This window comes from Ambystoma mexicanum, chromosome 5p, assembly GCF_040938575.1.
Source record: "Ambystoma mexicanum isolate Mex_15411 chromosome 5p, UKY_AmexF1_1, whole genome shotgun sequence".
NCBI classification, from domain to species: domain Eukaryota; kingdom Metazoa; phylum Chordata; class Amphibia; order Caudata; family Ambystomatidae; genus Ambystoma; species Ambystoma mexicanum.
In genome coordinates this window covers 285,662,014-285,684,438 of record NC_090930.1, presented here as the reverse complement: position 1 = coordinate 285,684,438, position 22,425 = coordinate 285,662,014, and the positions used below count along the sequence as shown (strand labels likewise).

The 22,425-nt window shown below is 43.1% G+C and overlaps 1 protein-coding gene across 1 annotated transcript in view; it reads left to right on the top strand.

Moving 5' to 3' along the window:
- The window catches only part of LOC138480523 (aristaless-related homeobox protein-like), a 130,204-nt gene extending 108,157 nt beyond the window's left edge, over positions 1-22,047 (top strand). The window contains exons 3-4 of the mRNA XM_069612281.1: positions 13,563-13,849; positions 21,879-22,047. Of these exons, the coding sequence (XP_069468382.1) occupies positions 13,563-13,849; positions 21,879-22,047 (456 nt within the window). The remainder of the gene's footprint in view (positions 1-13,562; positions 13,850-21,878) is intronic.
- Positions 22,048-22,425: the final 378 nt, after the last annotated feature.

Here is a 22,425-nt window from a genome sequence, read left to right as displayed (position 1 = left end):
AGAGGCACAGCTCCACCCAACTGATGAGGTCTAATTAGACCGAAACACGTGTCTGGGGTTGCTGTTGGTACTCTTGTTCAGAGGAGAATTGCCTAGCATTTCGGTGCTGGACTGCGCCAGGGCAGGACAAAGACTGATATGTTTGGGACATGTCTTCTCTGTGAAAGATAGTGAGCTAAAGACTCTGGGTAAGTCTCTTGTAACCAGGACTAATGTCTGGCAGAGGGAATCCCAGGACCCCTCTTGTTAATTTGCATATTTAAGTAACTTTGGGTCTCACCCTCAGTTACTAGGGGAATCCAGACGTGGACCCCTTGCTCACTATTCTTAGAGAGGCAGAGCTCCACCCTACTGATGAGGTCCAATTAGACCGAAACACGTGTCTGGGGTTGCCTTTGGTACTCTTGTTCAGAGGAGAATTGCCTAGCATTTCAGTGCTGGACTGCCCCAGGGCAGGACAAAGACTGATATGTTTGGGAAATTTCTTCTCTGTGAAAGATAGTGAGCTAAAGACTCTGGGTAAGTCTCTCATAACCAGGACTAATGTCTGGCAGATGGACTCCCAGGACCCCCCTTGTTAATTTGCATATTTAAGTAACTTTCGGTCCCACCCTAAGTTACTAGGGGAATCCAGACGTGGACCCCTTGCTCACTATTCTTAGTGAGGCACAGCTCCACCCTACTGATGAGGTCCAATTAGACCGAAACACGTGTCTGGGTTTGCAGTTGGTACTCTTGTTCAGAGGAGAATTGCCTAGCATTTCGGTGCTGGACTTCCCCAGGGTAGGACAAAGACTGATATGTTTGGGATATGTCTTCTCTGTGAAAGATAGTGAGCTAAAGATTTTGGGTAAGTCTCTCATAACCAGGACTAAGGTCTGGCAGAGGGACTCCCAGGACCCCCCTTGTTAATTTGCATATTTAAGTAACTTTGGGTCTCACCCTAAGTTACATGGGGAATCCAGACCTGGACCCCTTGCTCACTATTCTTAGAGAGGCACAGCTCCACCCTACTGATGAGGTCCAATTAGACCGAAACACGTGTCTGGGGTTGCTGTTGGTACTCTTGTTCAGAGGAGAATTGCCTAGCATTTCAGTGCTGCACTGCCCCAGGGCAGGACAAAGACTGATATGTTTGGGATATTTCTTCTCTGTGAAAGATAGTGAGCTAAAGACTCTGGGTAAGTCTCTCATAACCAGGACTAATGTCTGGCAGAGGGACTCCCAGGACCCCCCTTGTTAATTTACCCTACTTAATCAGGCAAAATGCAGTTCTAAGCTGACTAGCAGTCAGGCAAGATGCAAAATTACGTCAACCTACTCAATCAGGCCAACTTGCACGATCAGGCGAAATGCAATAATAGGCTAACAAGCACGATTGGACAAAAACGCAATAATAGGCCAACTCACACAATCAGGCAAAATTCAAACAAACAGAGACACGCAGCTGTGGGAGAATACACCCAGATTTGAGACATGCAGTAGTGGAAATGCACCTAGATTTGAGACACACAGCAGTGGGAGAATGCACCTAGATTTGAGACACGCAATGTTGGAATGGCGCCTAGATTTGAGTCACACAGCAGTGGGAGAATGCCCCTAGACATGAACGCACAGCAGTGGTGACGTCATATGACCTTTGGCCTTGGTGGCATTAAAGGAAGGGACATGAAAATTCAAAAACCGAATAATTCACTATAGAAATTCATTGTTTGACAATTAAATACAAGGGTCAATAGCCCAAAGATCGCAGAGTCAGTGTTTTGGGTACCAAGATGACTGTAAACAATTGAAGTATGTCCTCTGGTGTTTTCCCCATCACGCTATATATTCCGATTTTCAATATGTGCATATTGAGGTTAATTTTGTTATCTATGTTTCTTGGTTTGATATCTTGCTGAATTTAATATCAATGGGATGTTGTGTAAATGTTACTCATTGTAGTGACATTTTTCTCCTAGTCCATAGTTCCATTTCCTGCATACTCTGCAGGACCAGCACTGTGCTCACTGGGCATGGTCTTCCATCATGCCCTTTGGACATGTTGTACAGACATGACTAGTTGATACTTTTACTGGGGCATAGCCTAACACCATGTCACAGACACACTGAACACACCTACAAAGACCAGTTGGCATGGCCTGCAGCCATGCAAGTGAACATTGTGTATTTGGCCCTGTGCACAGCAAACATCCCCTAAGTGGTAATTAGACATGACATCTGGCTTTAACTAGTGAACACACTCACAGTGCGAATTAGCCATTGCCTGTGGCAATGCCATATGGACGCGTTGCCCAGGGCATGCCCCAGGTAGTATAAACACACCAAACGTGCCCCGGGGTCATGACTGGTGCCAATGCCAGCGAACACCATGCCTAACCTCCCCATCACTGCTAACATACGCACAGTGGCAACTCTGCGTGGCCTGTGGCCATCTCCAATTTACACTGTGACAGGGAAAGGTCTTTATCATTGCTCTGTGCACAGGGAACCTACCTACCAACTTCTTCTTATCCAAGATATCAAATCTGGTCCTCTGTATTTTTCACTTTATTTCCACATTATTTCCCTGTGGGAAATGGTTTATTTTGAACTCCCCTACAACTTCCCACCCCACGCAAGGATGTAGCATCTAAAAAGTTTCAAACAAAAATCAGAGTAGAATGAGTATGTTGTTCAGAAGGTTTCATGCAGCTCCTTCAATGTGGCAAAGTTAAAGGGGAACATTTTGTTTGGATCGCTCCATACAGCCATGTCCACCTACATACTATGTGTAACCTTTGCGCCTAGAAACACTTGTATACAGGTGCGTTATAAATGCCATATAATATTATGAAACCTTCCTAAAATACTTAAAAAAGGCTGTATATGTATTCCGCAAAGTTTATTTTACTTACGTCCACGTGGGCAAGAATTGTGCGTTTCTCAAAAAAAACTTTTCTTTAGTTAACTGTTACTCTTAGTTTGTCTGGAGATACAAACCAAATCAACCTTTAGGACAAGGAACCACGTGACCAAATATTTGACCATTTATATTTCTTGAGGAATGCATAGTCCACCACTGTGCAGTGTGCCTTTGCCCTCTCCTTGGTCCAAGCATCCCCTAGGGGACTACTATTTTACCATTTCTATGTTATTATCACCGCAAGATCTCAATCACATATTTTCAATTTTCTTTTTAAACCTAACGATCTTGGCATATAATAAACTTTGTATAAAATAATTAAATCTGTAACTGAAAGAATTCGAGAAGAAAGTAAAACAGAAAAGAAGTAAAAAGGAAGTCTGAAACCGAGAAAGGACAGAGAACCATAAAGCATTTTGTCAACCAATGTTATCATCAATCCAAAATCAGAAAATAATAATCATCAAACTTTTTTAAAAAAATAATTAATATAGCAATAGCATTAATCAGATTCAGAGACACCACATCCTGCATAAGAATCTAGAATTCAACTCTAAACCTCCAGGAACCTGTTCCAAATGTCTCAGAATTTCTCAATATCATCCGCATTCTTGTAGATGGCTTTCTCATAGGTTGAAGTAGTTAAAAGCTCGTCCACCCATTCATCGATGTTAAAGGAGCTGTTTGACTTCTATGATCTCAATATCATCCTTTTAGCAACCATGCTTGCACGGAGTAGCCAAGTCACCTGCCCAAAAGAGATGTCATCTATCACTGACATGTCCCCTTGAATCAATAAAGTGACTGAGAGGAGAATCGTACAGCTCAGAACCAGTCCCAACCTCTCACATACGCACTCCCAGAATGTCTTCATTTTAGGACAAAACCATATCAGATGACTGAGGGATCCTCTAGCACTCTTGCACTTCCAACAGAGTTTGTTGTCCATCAGTTGTTTCTTAAATAACCTAACAAGTGTCCAGTAGGACCTAAACAGCAGGTTTTCAATTTCTTCTCCTAACTCATCCGCCCAGATTACTGGCAGCCTTGAATCTTCTTTCCTGAATGATTTTAAATAACCGTACATCGTAGCAGCCAGATGAGTAGCGCTCCCACATGACTGTAGCATAGACCAGGCAATATTTTGATCAAGCAAATCAGGCCCACCAAGGCAAGCAGTTCAGCCTTCAGCCTGAAAGCCTTTGGTTTTCTGTATTCAGCAAATGAACAATTGGCCATATTGTGAGTTTGACTCAGCTGTGTGTACAGGATCCAATTTCCTCCATCTATTTGATCGTGGAAGTATTTTATTCCCATCAAGAATCACTCTGGCCAAAAGAAAACTTTCCCTTGACTTTTCAAGGCTGGATTGAGCCAAATGGTGGCATCCATATGCAGAGAGGGTTCGCATGAATGCGTTTTGCGATGTTACACCAGCAATCTTGTAGAAAACTGGTCAAAGGATTTGTCCCCTTCGATTTATTTTTCTTTGATGTTAGCAGTGCTCTGGGCTCTAACTGGGATACAGCGCCACACTCCCACGTCACACACTGCAAACATTTGTCATTCGATTCAAGCATTTTACAGAGATGTCGGGTGGAAAATGGAAGATGGTACTCAATGAAGTTACGTTAGTTCATCCCACCTTTTTTCAATGGGAGTTGTCATTCCTGATTGCGAGTCTTGAAGGTTTTCCATTCCAAATAAACTTTTGCATAAGTTTATCTATTTCTCTGAAAAAATGACCAGGAACCCTGATAGGCAACATAGATAGAAGATAGCTCACTCGAGGAGCCGGGTTAATTTCTATGCAGTTCATTTTACCCCATGTGGACAGATGTAAGAGCCCCCACCTCTCCAGGTCAGAACGTAATTTTGGGAGGAGCAGTCCAACATTCATGTTTAACATGTCTGGATTCTTAACAGATGGGACTGCAAACTGTCCTAGATGACCTAGAGATTTAAAACTTCATTTTGGGGATGACGGCCAGAAAATGATTGCCCGGATTCCCACCAAGCCAAGCAAAGCATGCAAATGCGACTTGACACCAATTTCCTGCACAGGTTTGGTGAAAATCCACCTATTATTTTTTATTGCTGGTTAGGGCATCGACATATTTTGCTTGCACCTCCTCTAATCCACCTAATTTAACTTCAAGAAATATACACAAAACTTCAGAGTCAGATGTATTTTACCGTTGGAAAGTTTTGTTCCGTAACAAAGCATTTACGATTTTTTAACCTTCACATAATACCTACAAACATTGCAAATGCCAAACGTATGCAAGGTACAAACACTAATTATATACAGTTCAGGAAACGACGCAGTATGATTCGAATCTTGACTCAACCTTTTAGTTTGGGATGAAAGGTGGCTGAACGGTGGCAGAGCAACCTATGGCCAAACTAATCCTACAGTGTGAATGTGTGGCATTCTGGTAAGGATTGACCAGTCTGGCTTGCTGGTTCCATCCGGTTGAACAATCATTCAGTCCACATTTTTCTAACACATGGCAGCATCAACCAGACTATTCCTGTCACCCCATTCCGGCAGTAGCACCACCCAGGCCCATCCTCACACTCCCAGATCTAGGAAGAAGAATTTGAGTTTAGCTGCCTGGTCTCATTCCTTATTTTCACTTGCATTCTTTTATGCATTCCAGATGTCAGCTCTCCTGCTTTAGTGAACAGCATACAGTGTTTTCTGCTGTCTAATGCACTCTGCCTGAATTTGAAAAGCAAAACGTGGTTCTGGCAAACACAGGCACACTTCCGACACCCTCTCCTGTAGCTAGGGGTATACCGAAATTCACCTTTGAGTAAGTATTCGCTGAATTCCGACAGAAGAATACACTCAAAGCTGAATAATTTGCCCTAGAAAATACATTAAGTGCTGCATTGATTGCCACCTAGGATCATTCAGGCATGACATGTTTATCCTTCAAAAGGATCTTCAAACAAATGCCGCTGTCACTTTTCTGATTCAGTGCAGGCAGAGCAGAGGTGCGAAAGTGCAAACAAAGTCCATGCCCCTCATATCCTGGACAGACACACTTTCATCTGGTGGTTTTCTTGGGAGGGGCGAGCTGAAGCAAAACTCTGCATATTTTGAATGTATCTATGGTCTCACCTGTATTTTTCAGTTGAAAACCATTGATCTGGAACAATAGTTTATGAAGTCACTATTGGAAAAAGGTATTTTCTTTAGGCGCTTATTGATTTGATGATTCCCTGTGTGAGAAAGCGGAAAATTACACCAATCCCACCAATTTCCAATTCAAACAATAGAATTAAGTGGATTAATATAGTTGCTGTACAAATCCCAGTAAGTTCCAAACCTGGAGCAAAAAAGCTCAGGAGCTAGTGTGCTTGCAGCAAAGAACTGTATTCTGCCTGCAGGCCAAGGCTATGAAGCAAGATTGATGGCTCAGTGGGAGTGTGTCTGTGGCAAGATGTGCTTGTAATATTGAAACATGGGTTACAATTGATGCCCCACAACTTTCTCATGTTGCCAAAATGAGTCCACTTGAATTTAGTGAAAGTGACAGATATTACTAAAGAACATGGCTATATATTCTTTAACCAAAATTCCCCAGTCTTTGGCAGCAGAAATATTCCACCCAAAACTAGGGAGTTGAATAAGGGGGATATTTGTATAATAAAGACAAGGGGAAGAAACACGTTTACAATTTGAAAAGATTGGCGCAAATGGATGTACAAATGAAACAAATGAGTAAAATAAATATGCATATGTCATTTAAAAATCTGAAAGCCAGCACTGTCCTTTCCCTATAGGGTTAGCTGAGAACCACGGAGGACGCAGCATTCCCTATAAATTTGTGTCTGATATCTTTTACTATGCTCCAAAACACTGCAAGCATGCCCCACCCACAAAAAAGAAATAATAACACTATCTATTAAAGAAAATAAACTGTTCAAATGCCTCCTCCCCACTAAGTACCACAGGTAGAAAGCCTGGCTTTAGCATCCCAAAGGTTGTATTCAGTAGCACCTAAGCAGTTAGCAGGGTGCTAATTGATGTAATCACTCCTTTTGTGTTTTAGTGCTGGAGCCAGAAAGCTGAAGATGGGCAGGCCCAAAAGGAACATTTGAAAGCACAAATAGACACATCGCAGTCTCCCCTTATTATTTTTTATTTTTTATTTTTTACATTTGTAGAGCGCTCTACAGCCCACGGGCATTGAGGCAATTAAATGATTGCATATATATATGCCATACTTTTGGGCTAGTCTTAGTTACTTGGGCCCTGCCCAACAAGTGACACCTATGAATGCACAAACATAAAAAAGGTGCTGTTATTGAACAGGTTATTTTTTAATAATGCAGTCCTTTCCTGTTTTACACAAACATATTCCATAGACAACAAAGAAACAATATTCAATAAAGAATGAATATACATATGTTAAAGGGGGTTTTAATTTACAAAGCGTTTTTCTTGTCTACATAACTTTATTAAAAAGGTGACTATTTAGCTCTTTATTCTGCTCCAGCCAAATACTTGTTCAGCCATTCGTTATTCGGCCGAATACTAAATCTGCTATTCAGTACACCCCCACCTATAACTACTTACACATGAGTTAGCAACATCCATCTCAGGAACCATTTTCTTTGAATCTTTTGGCCCCAACCCTCTGCTCCACTAGAGGTGTAAAACCCTGATTTCCCCAAAATTCTCAAATTCTTTCAAATAATGGTCTTTGAGACAGGGAGTATCACTGCCGGCTTTAAGAAGCATCTGGTATATTTCCAAAACTATTCCTACCGATCATCTGGGAGCTAGCACCTGGAGGGGCAAGGCATGATTGGAGGATGTAGATCTGTATGCAGCACTTTCAGGAAGCATGGCAGTGTTGCAACATGATCGAGAAAGACATCAAGCCTGACCCAGAGAAAAACCCCACATTCAAGCAACGGTGAATGGGGATATAGCCAACACCCCTGGGTTGTATGACCTGACAAGACACCCGTTGGTCTGGAATGAGCACAGATATGTAGAAGAGAAATATGCATAACTATCCTGCATGTGAGTGAAACAGGTCGACTAAGGCAGACGTGGGTGAGCATCTTGCTTTAGGGATGTTATGACAGGAGATAGCATGCGCAATTGGGCCAAAGACTTTGGTAGAAATACCATGGAGTACCTTGATTAGTGTTATTCTGCGACACTGGAGACGGCTGCAGTCAGAATGGGCTCTGTGGGCAAAAGGAAGGAGAAGAGGAGGCACATACTTATGTGAACTCAGACAGCCTCATCTGACACAAATTCTAGATAAACAGGAAGATTGTATTGTGAAAAAACTTTATATATCTGAGAAAATGTCAAAATATAGAGTTGATAATAATGTAACAAAATCCCCAAAGGAAGACAATTCATATAATAAGAAGAGAAGGAGAAAAAAAATCCCCATCTTCGTCTTCCTTTGCTTTTTTCATGTCTTATTCTTCCTAATCTTCTTCATCATCCACGAAACGGAGGCCAGGATAGCAACTACCAGCGGAATATTCCTCGGCAGAGAGGCAGTAACAATGGTACTGGAATGTAGGTGTTGATGCCCAGAAAGCCCTGTGAATCTCAGCAGATCTAAAAAATAGGCTGCTTAATTATTTTGTATTTTGTTTGTATTTTGTATTGACCAATTAGGGAATGCAGTGAACCCAAAAAACAGCCCAGCTGATATACCTTTCTTAGACATATCCACTGTGGGGTGAGGAACCATCTCATTCACGTTGACATTTGTGAAGTTTAAAGGGGTGTTCCTCGATGGCTGCTGAAGAGGCAGTAGTCAATGACCAGGTTTACATGAAAGTGGACACTGCTCTGAAAAGGATGTGCCCGATCCCAAATGTCATTGTGAGTAAATATCTATGCTTCCTACATCTCTGAGGCTGTGTTGAGACCTCAATAAGGCAATTGATATTGGAGCAGACTTCACACCCATTCTAGGAGCTACAAAGCATCACATTGAGTTCTTGTCAGTTCTCACCTAGGGCTTGGCCAGACCCCCAACAATGGCAATGGGGCATTCATATAAATAAAGATAAACCTACACGTTCGTGAATGGCTTTTGCAAAGCTCCCAAAAAAGCACTACCATGATACCCTTCTACTAAGTAGAAGGGTATCTTAGTAATACTACTAAGATACCCTTCCAGGCGGCAACATTATTTGGTGACCTATTGTAAGTGAAGGTGCATAAAGGGCTTCATTACGAGTGTGGCAGTCCGGGAACAAGTGGGCTGGTAAATTTACCGGCAACCTTGTTTTCTGACTGCCACACTACGAGTCTGCCTGCCGGGGCCGCTGAACCCGACAGGTCTGACCCTGCCGGGCGCAGCGGCCCCGGTAGGCGGATCCTATAGGACTCAATGGGAATGGTAAGTTACAAAATCCGGCGCCTGACTTCCCATGCCATGGGAACTTGTAATGTGCGGGTGGCACTGGGAACTCAGGCATGGATTCATTGTTACAGGGTTGGGAGCAACACGCCAGTCGCACTGTCGTGTTACCGCCAACCTCTTAATGAGGCCCGATGTCGTCTGTGTTGATAAACACTTTAAAAAACAGAGAAAAAAGGCAGGGGCTGGTTACGAAATCCAAACCTGCAGGCTACAAAAGACAATACAAGGTGTATGTATTTTCTAGAACCGGGATTTGGTGAATACTGAGAGAGAAACAAAACACTCCAGCAGAAAATTCTCATCACTGCAGAAACAGCTTTAGTCTTGATGCCCAAAGCAGACCAATGGGGTCTTGATTATTGCATTTTGCAGAAGCCGGAAATAAAATGACAACAGGCACAATGGCTTCTGCGGGTTATGAAAACCAGGCACATGATAGAATACAAGAATCTCATATCCCCACCGTGATTATATCTACTAATCTGTCGAGAAACAAAGTCAAAAGACACGATACAGGGTTTGGAGGTGAAATTACAAAAGGAAATAATCTCATTGGTACCAGAAGAGTCATAAGGAGGCCGCTTTTACTCCATAATCGTTCTGATTCGCAAACCATCAGGGTCATATAGATGGTTTTTGGACCTAAAGAGGCTTAAAATGTTCATTAAAAACTGGCATTTCTTTTCCAAGATGGTGCCCGCAGGGAGGAGGACATGAGAACATTAGCTCAACTGGAGGGCCTCAGAAAATAAAGATGCACAACCCAGTGAATCAAACAGAATTCTTGGATGAAGGAGGATATGCCACCCGGAACTTCAATGTCATTGAATGCAACCCTTGAGAAAACCGAAAGACCAAAAGATCACATCAAGTGGGCCACCACAATCGGCATGGGAGTAGCGAATGTCTTGGAACAGTGCAACGAGGTAAGGGATAGCAGGCGCACATAGTGATGTAGTTTGGGAAGGGGCAGAGACGTAGCCAGGATTGTCTAACAAGTGGGGCCTGAAGGTAATGTAAATGAGCCCACCGCAGTGACATTAACGTCTGTAAATGACCACACAGTAGTGCTGAGTGGTCATTTACAGATTTTGGGGGGGGGCTTTGCCCACTCAAGCCCTATCCTATCTACGCCTCTGGGAAGGAGTCCAATGACAGCAGAGACACAGGGAGCGCAGACGGAGTGACGGTGAAGGAAAATCACTGATGCAGAGCCCAGGCGGAAAAGAGCGCCTTGTACATCCACGGCTCTCCAAGGGCATGAAGCAAGCCCGGTACGCACAGAGATAAGGCATGGTACTGGGGAAGGAGGTTTTATAAACAATCCCTGGGACAATGGCTGGGGTTGTCCAATAGACAATACAAAAGGGGTGCACAGAAGTTAAACACCAAACCTTCCTGGCCTAGCGGTCACAACGAGCTAGAAGAACGGTGCAGGGGTTCACATAATTATGCTAGGAGGAGAATAGTCAAGAGTATGACTGGGGATAAAACCTCCATACAATGACCCACGGAATTAGCTAACCTAAGGCCTCATGAATGGTTAATATCACTGCCAAAGCATCAAGGTGGCTAATAAATGAAAGTGTGGATGGGCCTGCAACCTCTCATTGGAATGGCAGATATAAATACAGCACCCATGTGGAAATGGGAGAAGCGGAGCACAGATTCCTATGAGAGCTCAAGATTAAGAAACGCAGGGGATGGGAAATGTTACCTTATCCCTACAAGAAGGCACCAGACACCCCGGAAGGGGAGCGGATGTATACCTATGGCATTAACGGTATTAGCATATCAAAAGGAAGGGGTATATTTGCTATCTGAATGCCGAAAGGAAAGGGGAAGGGCACTCCCCCCCGTCTAAATCTCAACGCCTCCAAGCCAAGCAGATGGGGGTCTGCACCGCTGTTGGCCTCTGAGAAAGATCCAAACAGCCCACAATCAAAGGAGATGTTCTGTGAGGAGCAGGAGGAGGATCACGTGATGCAGAGGACAGTCAACAAGAAAGAACTGGTGCTGTATCTCAAGGAGTTTAAAGAAAAAAATGACAGCGATGTTTTCAATTTTCTATGTTGAAGACGGAGCTGTAACAATCCATGCTGGAAATGAATTGGGAGATATCTAAGTTAGAAGAGTGCATATATACTACGGAAAGAGCCCTACAGGATGTAAGTGACGATGCCAAGAAAAACAATGAGATCCTGCAACTTCTTTCAAGACTCTCCCTGAACCTGGAACTACAATGCGAAGATTTAGAACACAGGTTAAGGAGATCAACATACGGCTAAAAGAATTGCTAGAAGTTGTGGGGGATAAGGACCTAAAGGAGAAGATCCAACATTTCTTTGGAGGCTTATTCTGAGACATACCCATGGAGGACATTCACATAGATAGCATCCACAGTGTTGGGCCCAAAAGAACAGATCCTGGATCACGGGCAAGAGGCGTTCTAGTAGCTATGACATCATATGGCAGAAGGAAAATATCGTGATGGCGGTGCATACCGCTTGTCCGACAATTATAAATGGCGATCCAGAAATGTTATCATGGGGAAATACTGCTTGAAAATACTAAGGAACACCTACAATGGAGTCACAGATAAACAGGAAACAATATATAAAGATATAAAAACAAAGGGTACTTACTATTATGCCACAGAAGTAGCTAATTCAAACTACTGTCTTATTATATTAGAGGTTTGAGTTCCCCAGAAAGAGAAGAAAAGGTAGACCATCACCTTACTAGGGAGAAACCTGATAAAGTGGCATTACAAGAGACCCACATTAGAAAGCTAGATAAAAGAAGGTTTATTTTATGATTTTATCTCCATGTGTTTCAGGCTAATGCAGTCAACAAAAGTGGGGGGCTGGGAGTGGGGTTCTCATTGTGTTAAAAAATATTCTCAACCTAAAATTCCTAGGGATGCGGGAAGACAAAGGGGGCACGTTTCTCTTTGTTAAAATACAAATAGGTAATTTCATATTCACCAAAGCAACGGTATATGCCCAAAATACGGGACAAGATGGGTTTTTGAGATGTGTGCCATCCCAATAGGAAGATTTTGCGGTGGGCGAAACTGTCGTAATGGGCGATTTTAATTTAGTGTGGTCACCCATGGAAGATCGTAGTAATGGCATTTACCAAGGGCAGTTGGCACCTTCGAAGGTCCTTAAATAAAGATGTGATCACCTCTCCCTCAAAGATTCATGCAGGGAGGTCAAAGGAAAAGAAAGGAGATTTACATTTTATTCTTATGTTCACCGATCTTTTTCCCGTATTGATTACCTTTGGGTCTCGGGGCAGCTGGTAGGGAGGGTAGGGGCAATAGAACTAGGGTCAATTGCACTTTTGGACCATGCTCCTATTCTTACTACGAAACACCTGTCAATCAATCATAATGGAGTGTGCAAATGGTCCTTCCCGAATGAAATTAAATTCTTAACAGAATTAATAGGAGATCAAACTTGGGGATATTTTGATGCCAACTCATCAGCGGACTTACACCCAGGGATGGTATGCAACACTTTTAAAGCAGTCATTAGGGGGGCTTAATAGCTGTTAAGGCACTAAGAGAGAAACAATAGAGGCAGCTGGACGACGAACTAGAAGTTTAATTTAAATTATTTATGCAAGCAATGGCGAAACAGCCTAATAAAAATAACCTGAAAACCTATAGAAGCATTAGCATACAATTCGACATACTGCGTACTAAGCGAGCAGAACAAATCTGTTAAATATTAAACAGAGGTATTATGCAAAAGCCAACATGGCAAATCGCCTCTTAGCAAGACAATTCTGCATACCTACCGCGGCACAAACCATTTTAAAGCTTAAAAATATGGCAGATGAAGACCTTTGAACATATAACCATAGAATATGTCCATGGAAATATCTACCATTTACAGACTAATTCATGGATTATTTGCGCCGAAAAAAACGGGATTTGTGCGCCATTCTGCCCGCAAATCCCCATTTGTTAAACAGGGATTTGCGGGCAGAATGGCGCACAAATCCTGTTTTTTTCAGCACAAATAATCCATGAATTACCCACTTAATCTGCTTGTGTAATAGAAAATGGAACATATTGGTCAGCCCCCCAAAGTTAACAGATGCCACATAATATGAAGGGTTACACATGGGTATAAATCGAATAGATTGGCGTGCCTGTAATACCAGAATGAAAATAATTTTGTTTTGTAGGTGTTCTGATCGTTATTTCTTTTCATTTAATTTTCAAGGTTTGGTTTCAAAACAGAAGAGCAAAGTGGAGGAAGCGTGAGAAAAGTGACATTCTTGGTAGTGTTCCTGGCCTGACGTTGCCACACCCTCTGGGCCTGTATTTGGATGTCCCAATGAATCACCCACCTCTGTTTGAATCTGCCTGGAGGTCTATGCCAGTCTCAGCCATTGCTCTGCCACCTTTCCTACCCAGCTTCACTCCAGCAGCGTTGGGGGCTTTCGGTATTAACAACCTTACTTGGACATCTCTCTTAAGAAATCAAATTTTTACCCCATATTTTGGAAGGTATGTAAGATAAAGAATTTTTTTTTAAAATGTCCTCTTTATTTCCTTTACTTCTGATTTTGCAAGAAAACATAATCTTTCTCTCAAAAACAGAATAATTAGCTGCTATCTTCTTTTAAAAAAAGCCTGCCTTTAATCCTAATGAAATACTAAATTAAGAAAATTGGAAACCTAATCCGCATAGAAAAGATCTATCTCCCATGAAATACCACACACCAAAAAGCCCACCACAAACGTTTTTTGAGGTATTCTCCTGAAGACGTAGGTGTGAAAATTCACACTTTAAAACACCCATTTTAAGGTGCCTTGGACTATGCACTCTCTGGATTCCAGCTAAACTCCTCCCCTGGACAGGAATGATTTGCATACTCAAAATGTGCTGCTGGTTTGTAGTTCTCTCAAACCCTGTTGCCTTCCCAGAACGAGCATCTTGTCAATGTCACCTGGTTTTTGTGGGGTCAGGTGACAGCAATGAAGCAACAAGGGTCATCATGGCCTTGAGCATTTTTATATGTGAATTGTAGCTACAAATGACAAGAGAACTAGATCTTTTAATATGCCTATGCCACCTCTAGTCAGGAGATTGATTCACGGCTCTTGGTCTGGCCATCATTTCCATGTTATCTTTGTCTTTGCTGGATTGTGGTAAAGTGAAAAGAAACCTGATGAGCAAGTGCCTGGAAACAATGAGGCAATAAGTGTTTTTTTGTATTCCTATCAGCAGACAAGCAGAGCTATTGACTCTCGAACTATCTGTCTTCTGGTACGAAAATGCTTCCTTCCCTGAGTTTTCCCTCATAAAATGTATTCGGGACATCATGGAAACCCAAGACAAATTGCTAATTTGTTTCTACATATTTCAAGGATATTTGAAAATGAAGGACCAAAAAATAATGTAGACATATTTCGTTATTTTGACAATTTCTTTATCAAAATTGATGATAACAATTGAATGTCAAATTTCAAAGACAGAACTTTGACAAACAACCTAGATGTTGAAATTGCAGGATAAGCATTTACCATAAAAATAAATAAAAGGAAATGGTCAGTAATTTTAAGGGGGAGTACAGGGTGGACAGTTATGTCAATGGTTAGGGAAGGTGTAGAAGATAAAGCTGAGGGTATGGGAAAAATAACACAATATTTAAGAGAGAAAGACAGTTCAGGGTTAGGGTAAGGCACTGGAAAGGCATAGGATAGAGAAAGGTGTTAATTCCGGCCAAAAATACAAAAGGAAATGTAAGGACACAAGGTAGGGAGAATGTTTCATTTTTAAAGTGCGTACCTATCTCGAGAGCAGCAGAGTGGTGTACGGGGTGTAGGTAGCCAGCGAATGGGCTGGCATCTTTTAACAGTAGTCCAGTACTGTGAGTTACGGTATGTGCATCAGTCTGTACATCCATTTGGATTAGTCCTTGGCCAGGTGTTGTTGGAAAAGCCACGTTTAGAGAGATTTGCATAATTGCGGAATTGTGGCATTCCAATACCAGAATCGAGTCCCAAAGGGTGGGTACATTACAAGAGAAGGATTGTTTGAAGGTCCTCTTTTTTCAGGCAAGTTGTGATTCGAGCCAGTTGGTCGATTTACTTTGCAGAAGTGTGTGCCAACCAGATATTTGGAGCATAGACATCAGGTACAATGGTGTGCTACTTGTGACTTCTTTGTAGATGATACGTGCAGTCTTGAACAGTATCCTGGCCTGGAGAGGAAGCCAATGTATTTTTCTTAGAATGGGGGAGAGTCAGTCAAATTTATGCTCACCTGTAATACGATGTGCTGCAGCATAGTGGACTGATTTTAGGGGAAGTGAGTGGCTGGGAGCCCCATCAGAAGGGAATTTCCCCCATAGATGTTTGAGACCACAAGTTTCTGCACTATGGTTTGGATGTCCGGTGGAGGAATGAAGCGTTTGATTTTCCAAAGTATGGAGATTTAGAGCTAGGTGATTTGGTCCTTCCTGGCTATGTGTTCCTGAAAGAACAAGCTGCTGTCAATAGAGAAGCCTTAGGATTTGTCTGAATCCGAGAATTGTGGATCAAATCCTTCTAGGCGGATATCATTGAGCCACTGTTGGACAATTTGTTGTTCAACCGGGCTGGTGAGGACAAATTCTGTCTTTGATGGGATAAGGCACCTCCCTCACCTCATCAACGTCCTTCCTTCTCCTGCTATTGCTTCTACCATTTATCTGGCTTCTCTGCCACATCGTTCTTCTACTGCTCTGGCTCCGATGCCATCTACTACCACTCTGGCTCCTTGGCCACCTCTGTACTCCATCCCTCTGGCTCCCTTGCCACCCACTATCTCTCTGGTTCCTCTGCTGCCACCTCCTTCCACCTCTCTGGCTCCTCTGCCACTTACGATGGGTACTCCTCTCCTCTGTAGCCCCCACCCCCCGGAAGTCTAACAAAAGTCACAACCTACTCCACACGGCCACTCTCAACTCTTGCTCTGCTGTCAAACACTCCTCTCACATCTGCCACCTCTTTGAACTCCTGGACCTGGATGTTCTCGCTCTTAAAGAGGCATGGTTGAAGGCCAGCTCTGTCAGAAGTTTTGACACACTCCTCCCCGAGGGCTACAATATCCTCTCCAAGCCCAGGCCAAATAGGCCCGGAGGCAGAGTAGCCCTGATCTTTCCTGAGTGGATCCCTGCTTCCATCATCCCCACTCAGACCTATTTCTCCTTTGAATGCCTGGTCTGCAGTCTCTCTATCTCGCCTGGCCTCTCTCTGACCTGAGCCATCATCTTCAGGCCACCTAGCCAGATCACGCTCTTCCTCTATGAATGGGCTGACCTCACTTCCTCTCTCCTTTCCTCTACCTCCCAGCTTCTCCTCCTTGGGGATCTCAATATCCACCTTTACTCCCCAGACTCCTCTGGGAATTTTTGCAACCTATGCAACTTGCTTTCCCTCTCTATTCTACCCTCTGGAACGACTCATTCTGCCGGCCACACCTTGGATGTTATCTCTTCAGACATCCCCCACTCTAACTACTCCTGGACTGACCACTTTCTTCTTTCTTCTCACTTGAGGCTTCCTGTTCCCTTGACAAAGGCCTACCCAGCACTGCCACCTTCCTTCGTAGTCATTTGACCTATGAAGCGAGTGTCAGTGGCCACCTTTGCCTCCACTTTCTCAGGTGAGTGATTCAAATGAGCTTGCATGCAAAACTTTGATAAACTAGTAAAAATAAATAATCAATAGAATCATAGTCTTAGAAATGCGTAACCCAATTAAATGCCCAAGAGCTGCCTTTTCAATCTACGAAATTAAATGTTGAATTAAAAATTAATAGAGGAATAATAAAGATGGTAATTGGTAAATCGTGTGCACTAAGTTACCTGATAATAACAAATTCATCATGGATAAGGTGTCAAACATGATTTCCAAAATTTGCTCTAAACACTGTGGATAGATTTCTGTTACATGGCCCAAGCTTCGCTTGCTTTCTGTACCCATAATGTAATCTGAATTTATGTCATAATGTGAAATTATTATACTTGTTGATGTGATCCCCATTCACTGTCTAAAATGAGGCAAAAAAGATACTTTGATTTTTCAAGTAAACAGCGTTTATGCAAACAATGACTTGCTGTGAAATTGCTCTTAGCATTAACACAGTTTCATTATATATATGAACAGTCAGCGTAGAACCCTATGCCATTACAGTGCCTTGAAGAAAACTGTGCATTATGTGGCCCCGGAACAGTGAAAGAGGCACTTACAAGTTTGACCGGGATCCCATATTTACCACCAGCCTGTACACACCCAACAACAGAAGATTTGGGATTGTATTTGATGATTGCAGTAGGCCATCTAGACTACCTCTGCTTCCATTGGGCCTGAAGAACCGCAAAAAACATAGCAGCATTTGGGGGTGGCCGGCACTTAAGCACCCTTCCTTCCATAACCTTCCCTAAGGCTAGGCGGGCTTGTGTCTTCTATATTTGTCTGGGGGGTAAGGTCCACATTGCTGTAAACTGCAGTGATGTCACAGCAGTGAATAACTGGGCTCAGGTTCAGCACTTGATGCTCTGCAGCATCTAACAACTCTGCCGACCTTTTCAAAATATGCAGGTAGCTGGCCAATCCTGCTGCAGTCTCTACCTCTCTGGTCCCTCCCAGGCCCTCTGCACGACCTTGGTCTTTCATTTCACAACTAAATTTAAAACATCCTGTCCACCCTCTCTTGCTATACCTCCTCTTCCTCCTCCTATATCACTCCTGGGCCATCTGAGGCTGTCTCTCCTCCTCCTTTCTCCTCCTTTCCTCTGTTCACCCCTGACAATGTTTCTCGACAAGTCCGATCTATAAAGTCTCATCAAAGCAAGTTCTCCCCTGCTCATCCAGAACCATCAACAACCACATCAACACCATTTCTCCAGCCTTGGATGATTTCTGCAATCACTCCTTTGCCACTGGAACTTTCCCCTCCCCCATAAGCACTCTCTTGTGCACCCCCTTCTAAAGAAGCCCTCCGCTTATCCTTCTTCTCCAGCTAACTATTGCCCAATCTCCATCACTCCTTTCCTGGGCAAACTCTTGGAAAAGCTGGCCATCTCCCAGCTTAATCTACATACTGAATATGTTGGTTGCCTCCATGACCACCAGTTGGCTTCAGAGCTGCCAAAAGCACAGAAACTGCTCTCCTGAACACCCGTGAAGACTTGCTCTACAATCTTGACTCTAATCTCCCTTCTGTCCTCATTCGCCTTGATTTATCATCTGCTTTTGACATGATCAACCATGCCATCCTGCTCAATCGCCTCTGCAACAACCTTGGTATTACTGATCAAGTCCTGGCCTGCTTGACCTCCTTTCTCACCGTCGACCCTCTCAGGTCCATATGGTTTCTTTCCTCTCATCTATATCTCTTTCTACTTGTGGTGTTTCCCAGGGCTCTAACCTCTCTCCCTGGCTCTTCAACCACTACCTGTCACATCTTGCCCACCGCTTCGCTACTTTCTGCATCAAATTTTTTCAAGTTATGTGAATGTCACTTAGCTTTCTTTCAGGCTCCCCTCGGAAACCTCTGCTTCTTCTCTCATACCAGATGGTCTAGCCGCAATTCAGGAATGTCCACAAGGCTTTCTGGTGCCTGGGACTGTTCTACCTCCAACTTTCTCTTCCAATACATCTTCCTTCTCGAGCTCTTCGCTCATCCATCTTCAACTCTCTGAGGATCAGACGCTTCTCCAAGCAGAGAGTTGGGGGCAGATCTATCTCCTCAGCTGGGGCCTCACTCTGGAACAGCCTCCCTGATTCTCTCAACAAGACCTTCGTTTCGTTTCCGCTTTCTCTCTTCCTCTCCCCTTCTGATGCACCTGACTGCTCCGTGCACTGGTCAACTGGTCACCCTCTGAATTCGGGCCCTGGCTCCTGCATGTCCAGTTGCCCTTGCACAGCCTCCATGCTCCCCAGCACTTAAGGGTCTGTATCTACAAACGTACATTCCCTTCTCTCTGCACTTATGAGTCACCCGCTTGCTGTACTTGTAAGTTAACTGCCCTTCCCCCTTCCCCTCCGCCCTGGCACTTCTCCCCTTCCCTCTTCTCTGCATTTGTGCGATCTGAATGACAGAAGGCCTTCCTTTGTTTCCCCCTCCTTGTCTGGTCGCGCCTAGAAACACTTGTGTACAGGTGTTATAAATGCCACATATTATATCATACCACTGGCTCTCAACGAAAGTCATACAAAGCAAATGTATTAGTAGACACTATTCCTGTTAAAATAAACTAATAATAACCCAAGTCAATCAATCAGCAGTGGTACAGTCTCAAAAAGTGAGCCTATAAAGGGCATGATGTTTGTGGATTAAATAGTAGGTTATGGCCTCAATGGATAAAGTTGCCTTCTGACTTAGTTGTTTTCTGAAGAAATGCCCCTTCAACCAAGAGCTTGGGAAAGGTGATGTCTGAAGAAGATGCACAAATTACAGATTCATTCATTCATTTTGTCATTTGTATAGCGCCTTTCACCATAATGATGGTCCCAACACGCTGTTGGTTGAACGCCCAATTGGGAGGTGATATTATGCATGTGTGCATTTCAGACATTAAAGTTACGTGAGGGTGTCCAACACCTTGCTAGTCACCCATGTCTGAATGGAGTGTGTATGGGTGCAGCGTTGGTATACTGTGAACTAAAGGGGGGATTGTGTTTAAGGGGATAGAGTTATGTGGGAAGCTACAGTTCAAATTTGTGGCATTAAAAGTAGCTTCATTCTTATTGCAGAGGTGTTCTGCAATAGTGTTTGTCTTATATGTGAGTGCAGTGCATGTGGAGTGAGCCCATGCCTTCCGCTAATGTGCGAAGGTGTGACGTGCGAGAGGATAAAATGTTTAGCTTTACAAACAACAATGTCTACATCCTGTGTTCCATCTATGTACAAGGAGTAGTCTACATTTCACAGACGATCTAAGTGCTAGATGAATGAATAATACTCACCCTCTGATCTTAGAGTGAAAATTGCCATCCCTAGTTCCTTCTAGTGCGAAACAAGATCCCTATTTCGTGATTAGATGTGGCGGCATGGCCCACCCTACTGTGCTTTAGAGTTACATGCAGTGCCAACCACGAGCGAGGGATCCAAAGTGCCCGATTGTCCTCCTCCCGGAGGATCAGCTTGATTATCACAGGGTGCATTTTAAGTGCAATGCATTGCCCACCCTACAAGCCCATTTGAGTGCAGAACCCAGCCCACTGTCAGGATTTGTTGCAAGTGCAAGTTAATTGAATGACTTCATGAGTCCTCCCTGTGTTGTTGGCGGCCCCCAATGAGGGGTTGGAGGTGGCAGAAAAAATCAGTCAAAAGGAATGAAGAGGCTAGTAGGTGAGAGAGGGAGAGGTGGGAGAGTGTGCGTGGGGGCTGCTGGATGAAACGTGCGTGTCAGTGGTGGGATTGGAACGGCGAATAGTCGGGTTACTAGGGTTTTCCTGAAGGCAAGGTGATTCTCTGAGTTGTAGAGCGAGGTGGAGGGAGTTCTAGAAAGTGGGTGCGAGGACAGAGAAACAGGCACCTCCTAATCTGCAGAACTTGAAAGTGGGGACTACCAGGAGGTGTGCAGAGCCTGATCTGAGGATTCTGGTGGGGCTGTGGCATGTGAGCTTTGTTTTGGAGGAATTCTGGGCCTTTCTTGTGAATGGCACGGTGGGTAATGCACAACGCTTTGAAGGAAGCTTGATGGGCAGCCAGTGAAGTGTCCTCAGAGCCGGGGAGATGTCTTTCAGTAGCTTAGTTTGAAAAAAATATTAAACACTATTAGATATTCCTTTTTCTAAAGAAAGCTTCTTTTGAACATGAGCTGGGGAAGACAAAGGTGCAATAAGCTCAGGTTGGCCTGGAATTTAATAATATCACATTCAGTAAAATAATTAAACACCATTACAAGGATTTGCATTGAGAAAATTGTGGTAGAACCCTCATCTAAAAATAGTACACTCATATACATGTCCTATACTATATTGCTACAATGATTGTAGAATTTCCTGTTTAATGTTAAACAATACCCAGCTTTTTTATTAGGAAATATGTGCGTTACATTGTATTCCGAGTGACATGAAGTCATGTGCCATTGGATTTATTTGGACTTAATGACATGCAAATAATGTACAGGTGCCAGTGTAAAGTTTATTGATACACACAGGTGCGTTGTATACAGAAACGTTTGCTTTACATGACAATTTATCAAGCTGAAAAAACATCACTTCAACAAAATAGATTCAAAATATTAAAACGCATTACAATCTGTAAATATATAAGCATCAGGTCAATGCGAAACTTTTGAAAATGTTGTGTGCTGGACACAAAGACAGTCAATTGTTAAGCCTTCATTTATCAGTACATTTGTGGAAAGTGAACTTGGGGTGAGAAATGGAGCAATTCCCGCCTGAAAAGAATTAAAAGCTTTGAGTAAATATGCGATTCCCTCGTTTTTCTCACAGGTTCCAATGAAGACATGATTATGCCTTATTTGTTGCATTTGTTGTGCCTTGAGAAGACTAACACCCTTGTTTTTTTCAGGTTTTTCAATGCTTTGAATCCACTAGTGACCACAGCCTCTGCCCCAGGGCCCCCTTCTGAGCAAGCACCTGTTGCCTTCAGCGATCCAGCAGCCGTCGAAAGAAAGACGTCGAGCATTGCCGCCCTAAGACTCAAAGCCAAAGAGCACTCAGCACAAATCCCTCAATGAAACCTAACGTCCAGCCTCGCAAGTGCCAGCAAAGAACATTGATAGACACTTTTCAATAGCATGGTATAGAAGACAAGCACACATTGGCCATTCATGTAGAGTGGATCATCGTAACAAGATGAGAAACAGGAAAACAGGGATTTTGAATACTTGACCACATTTTCACACTTTATAATTTTATGAAGAGTTCTAAAATGTATATTTTGTTTAAGTTATTTGTTGTCATGTTCATGGCAGTGGCAGATGTTAGTACACTTTAAGTTTCTTTTGTATTTTAACTTAATCTAAAGCAATAGATTTCTTGCCTATCTTCTCCAATATTATGACAATCCTTGCGTATTCAATTTGTTCTAAGTAATATATAAAGTTTTTGTTCTA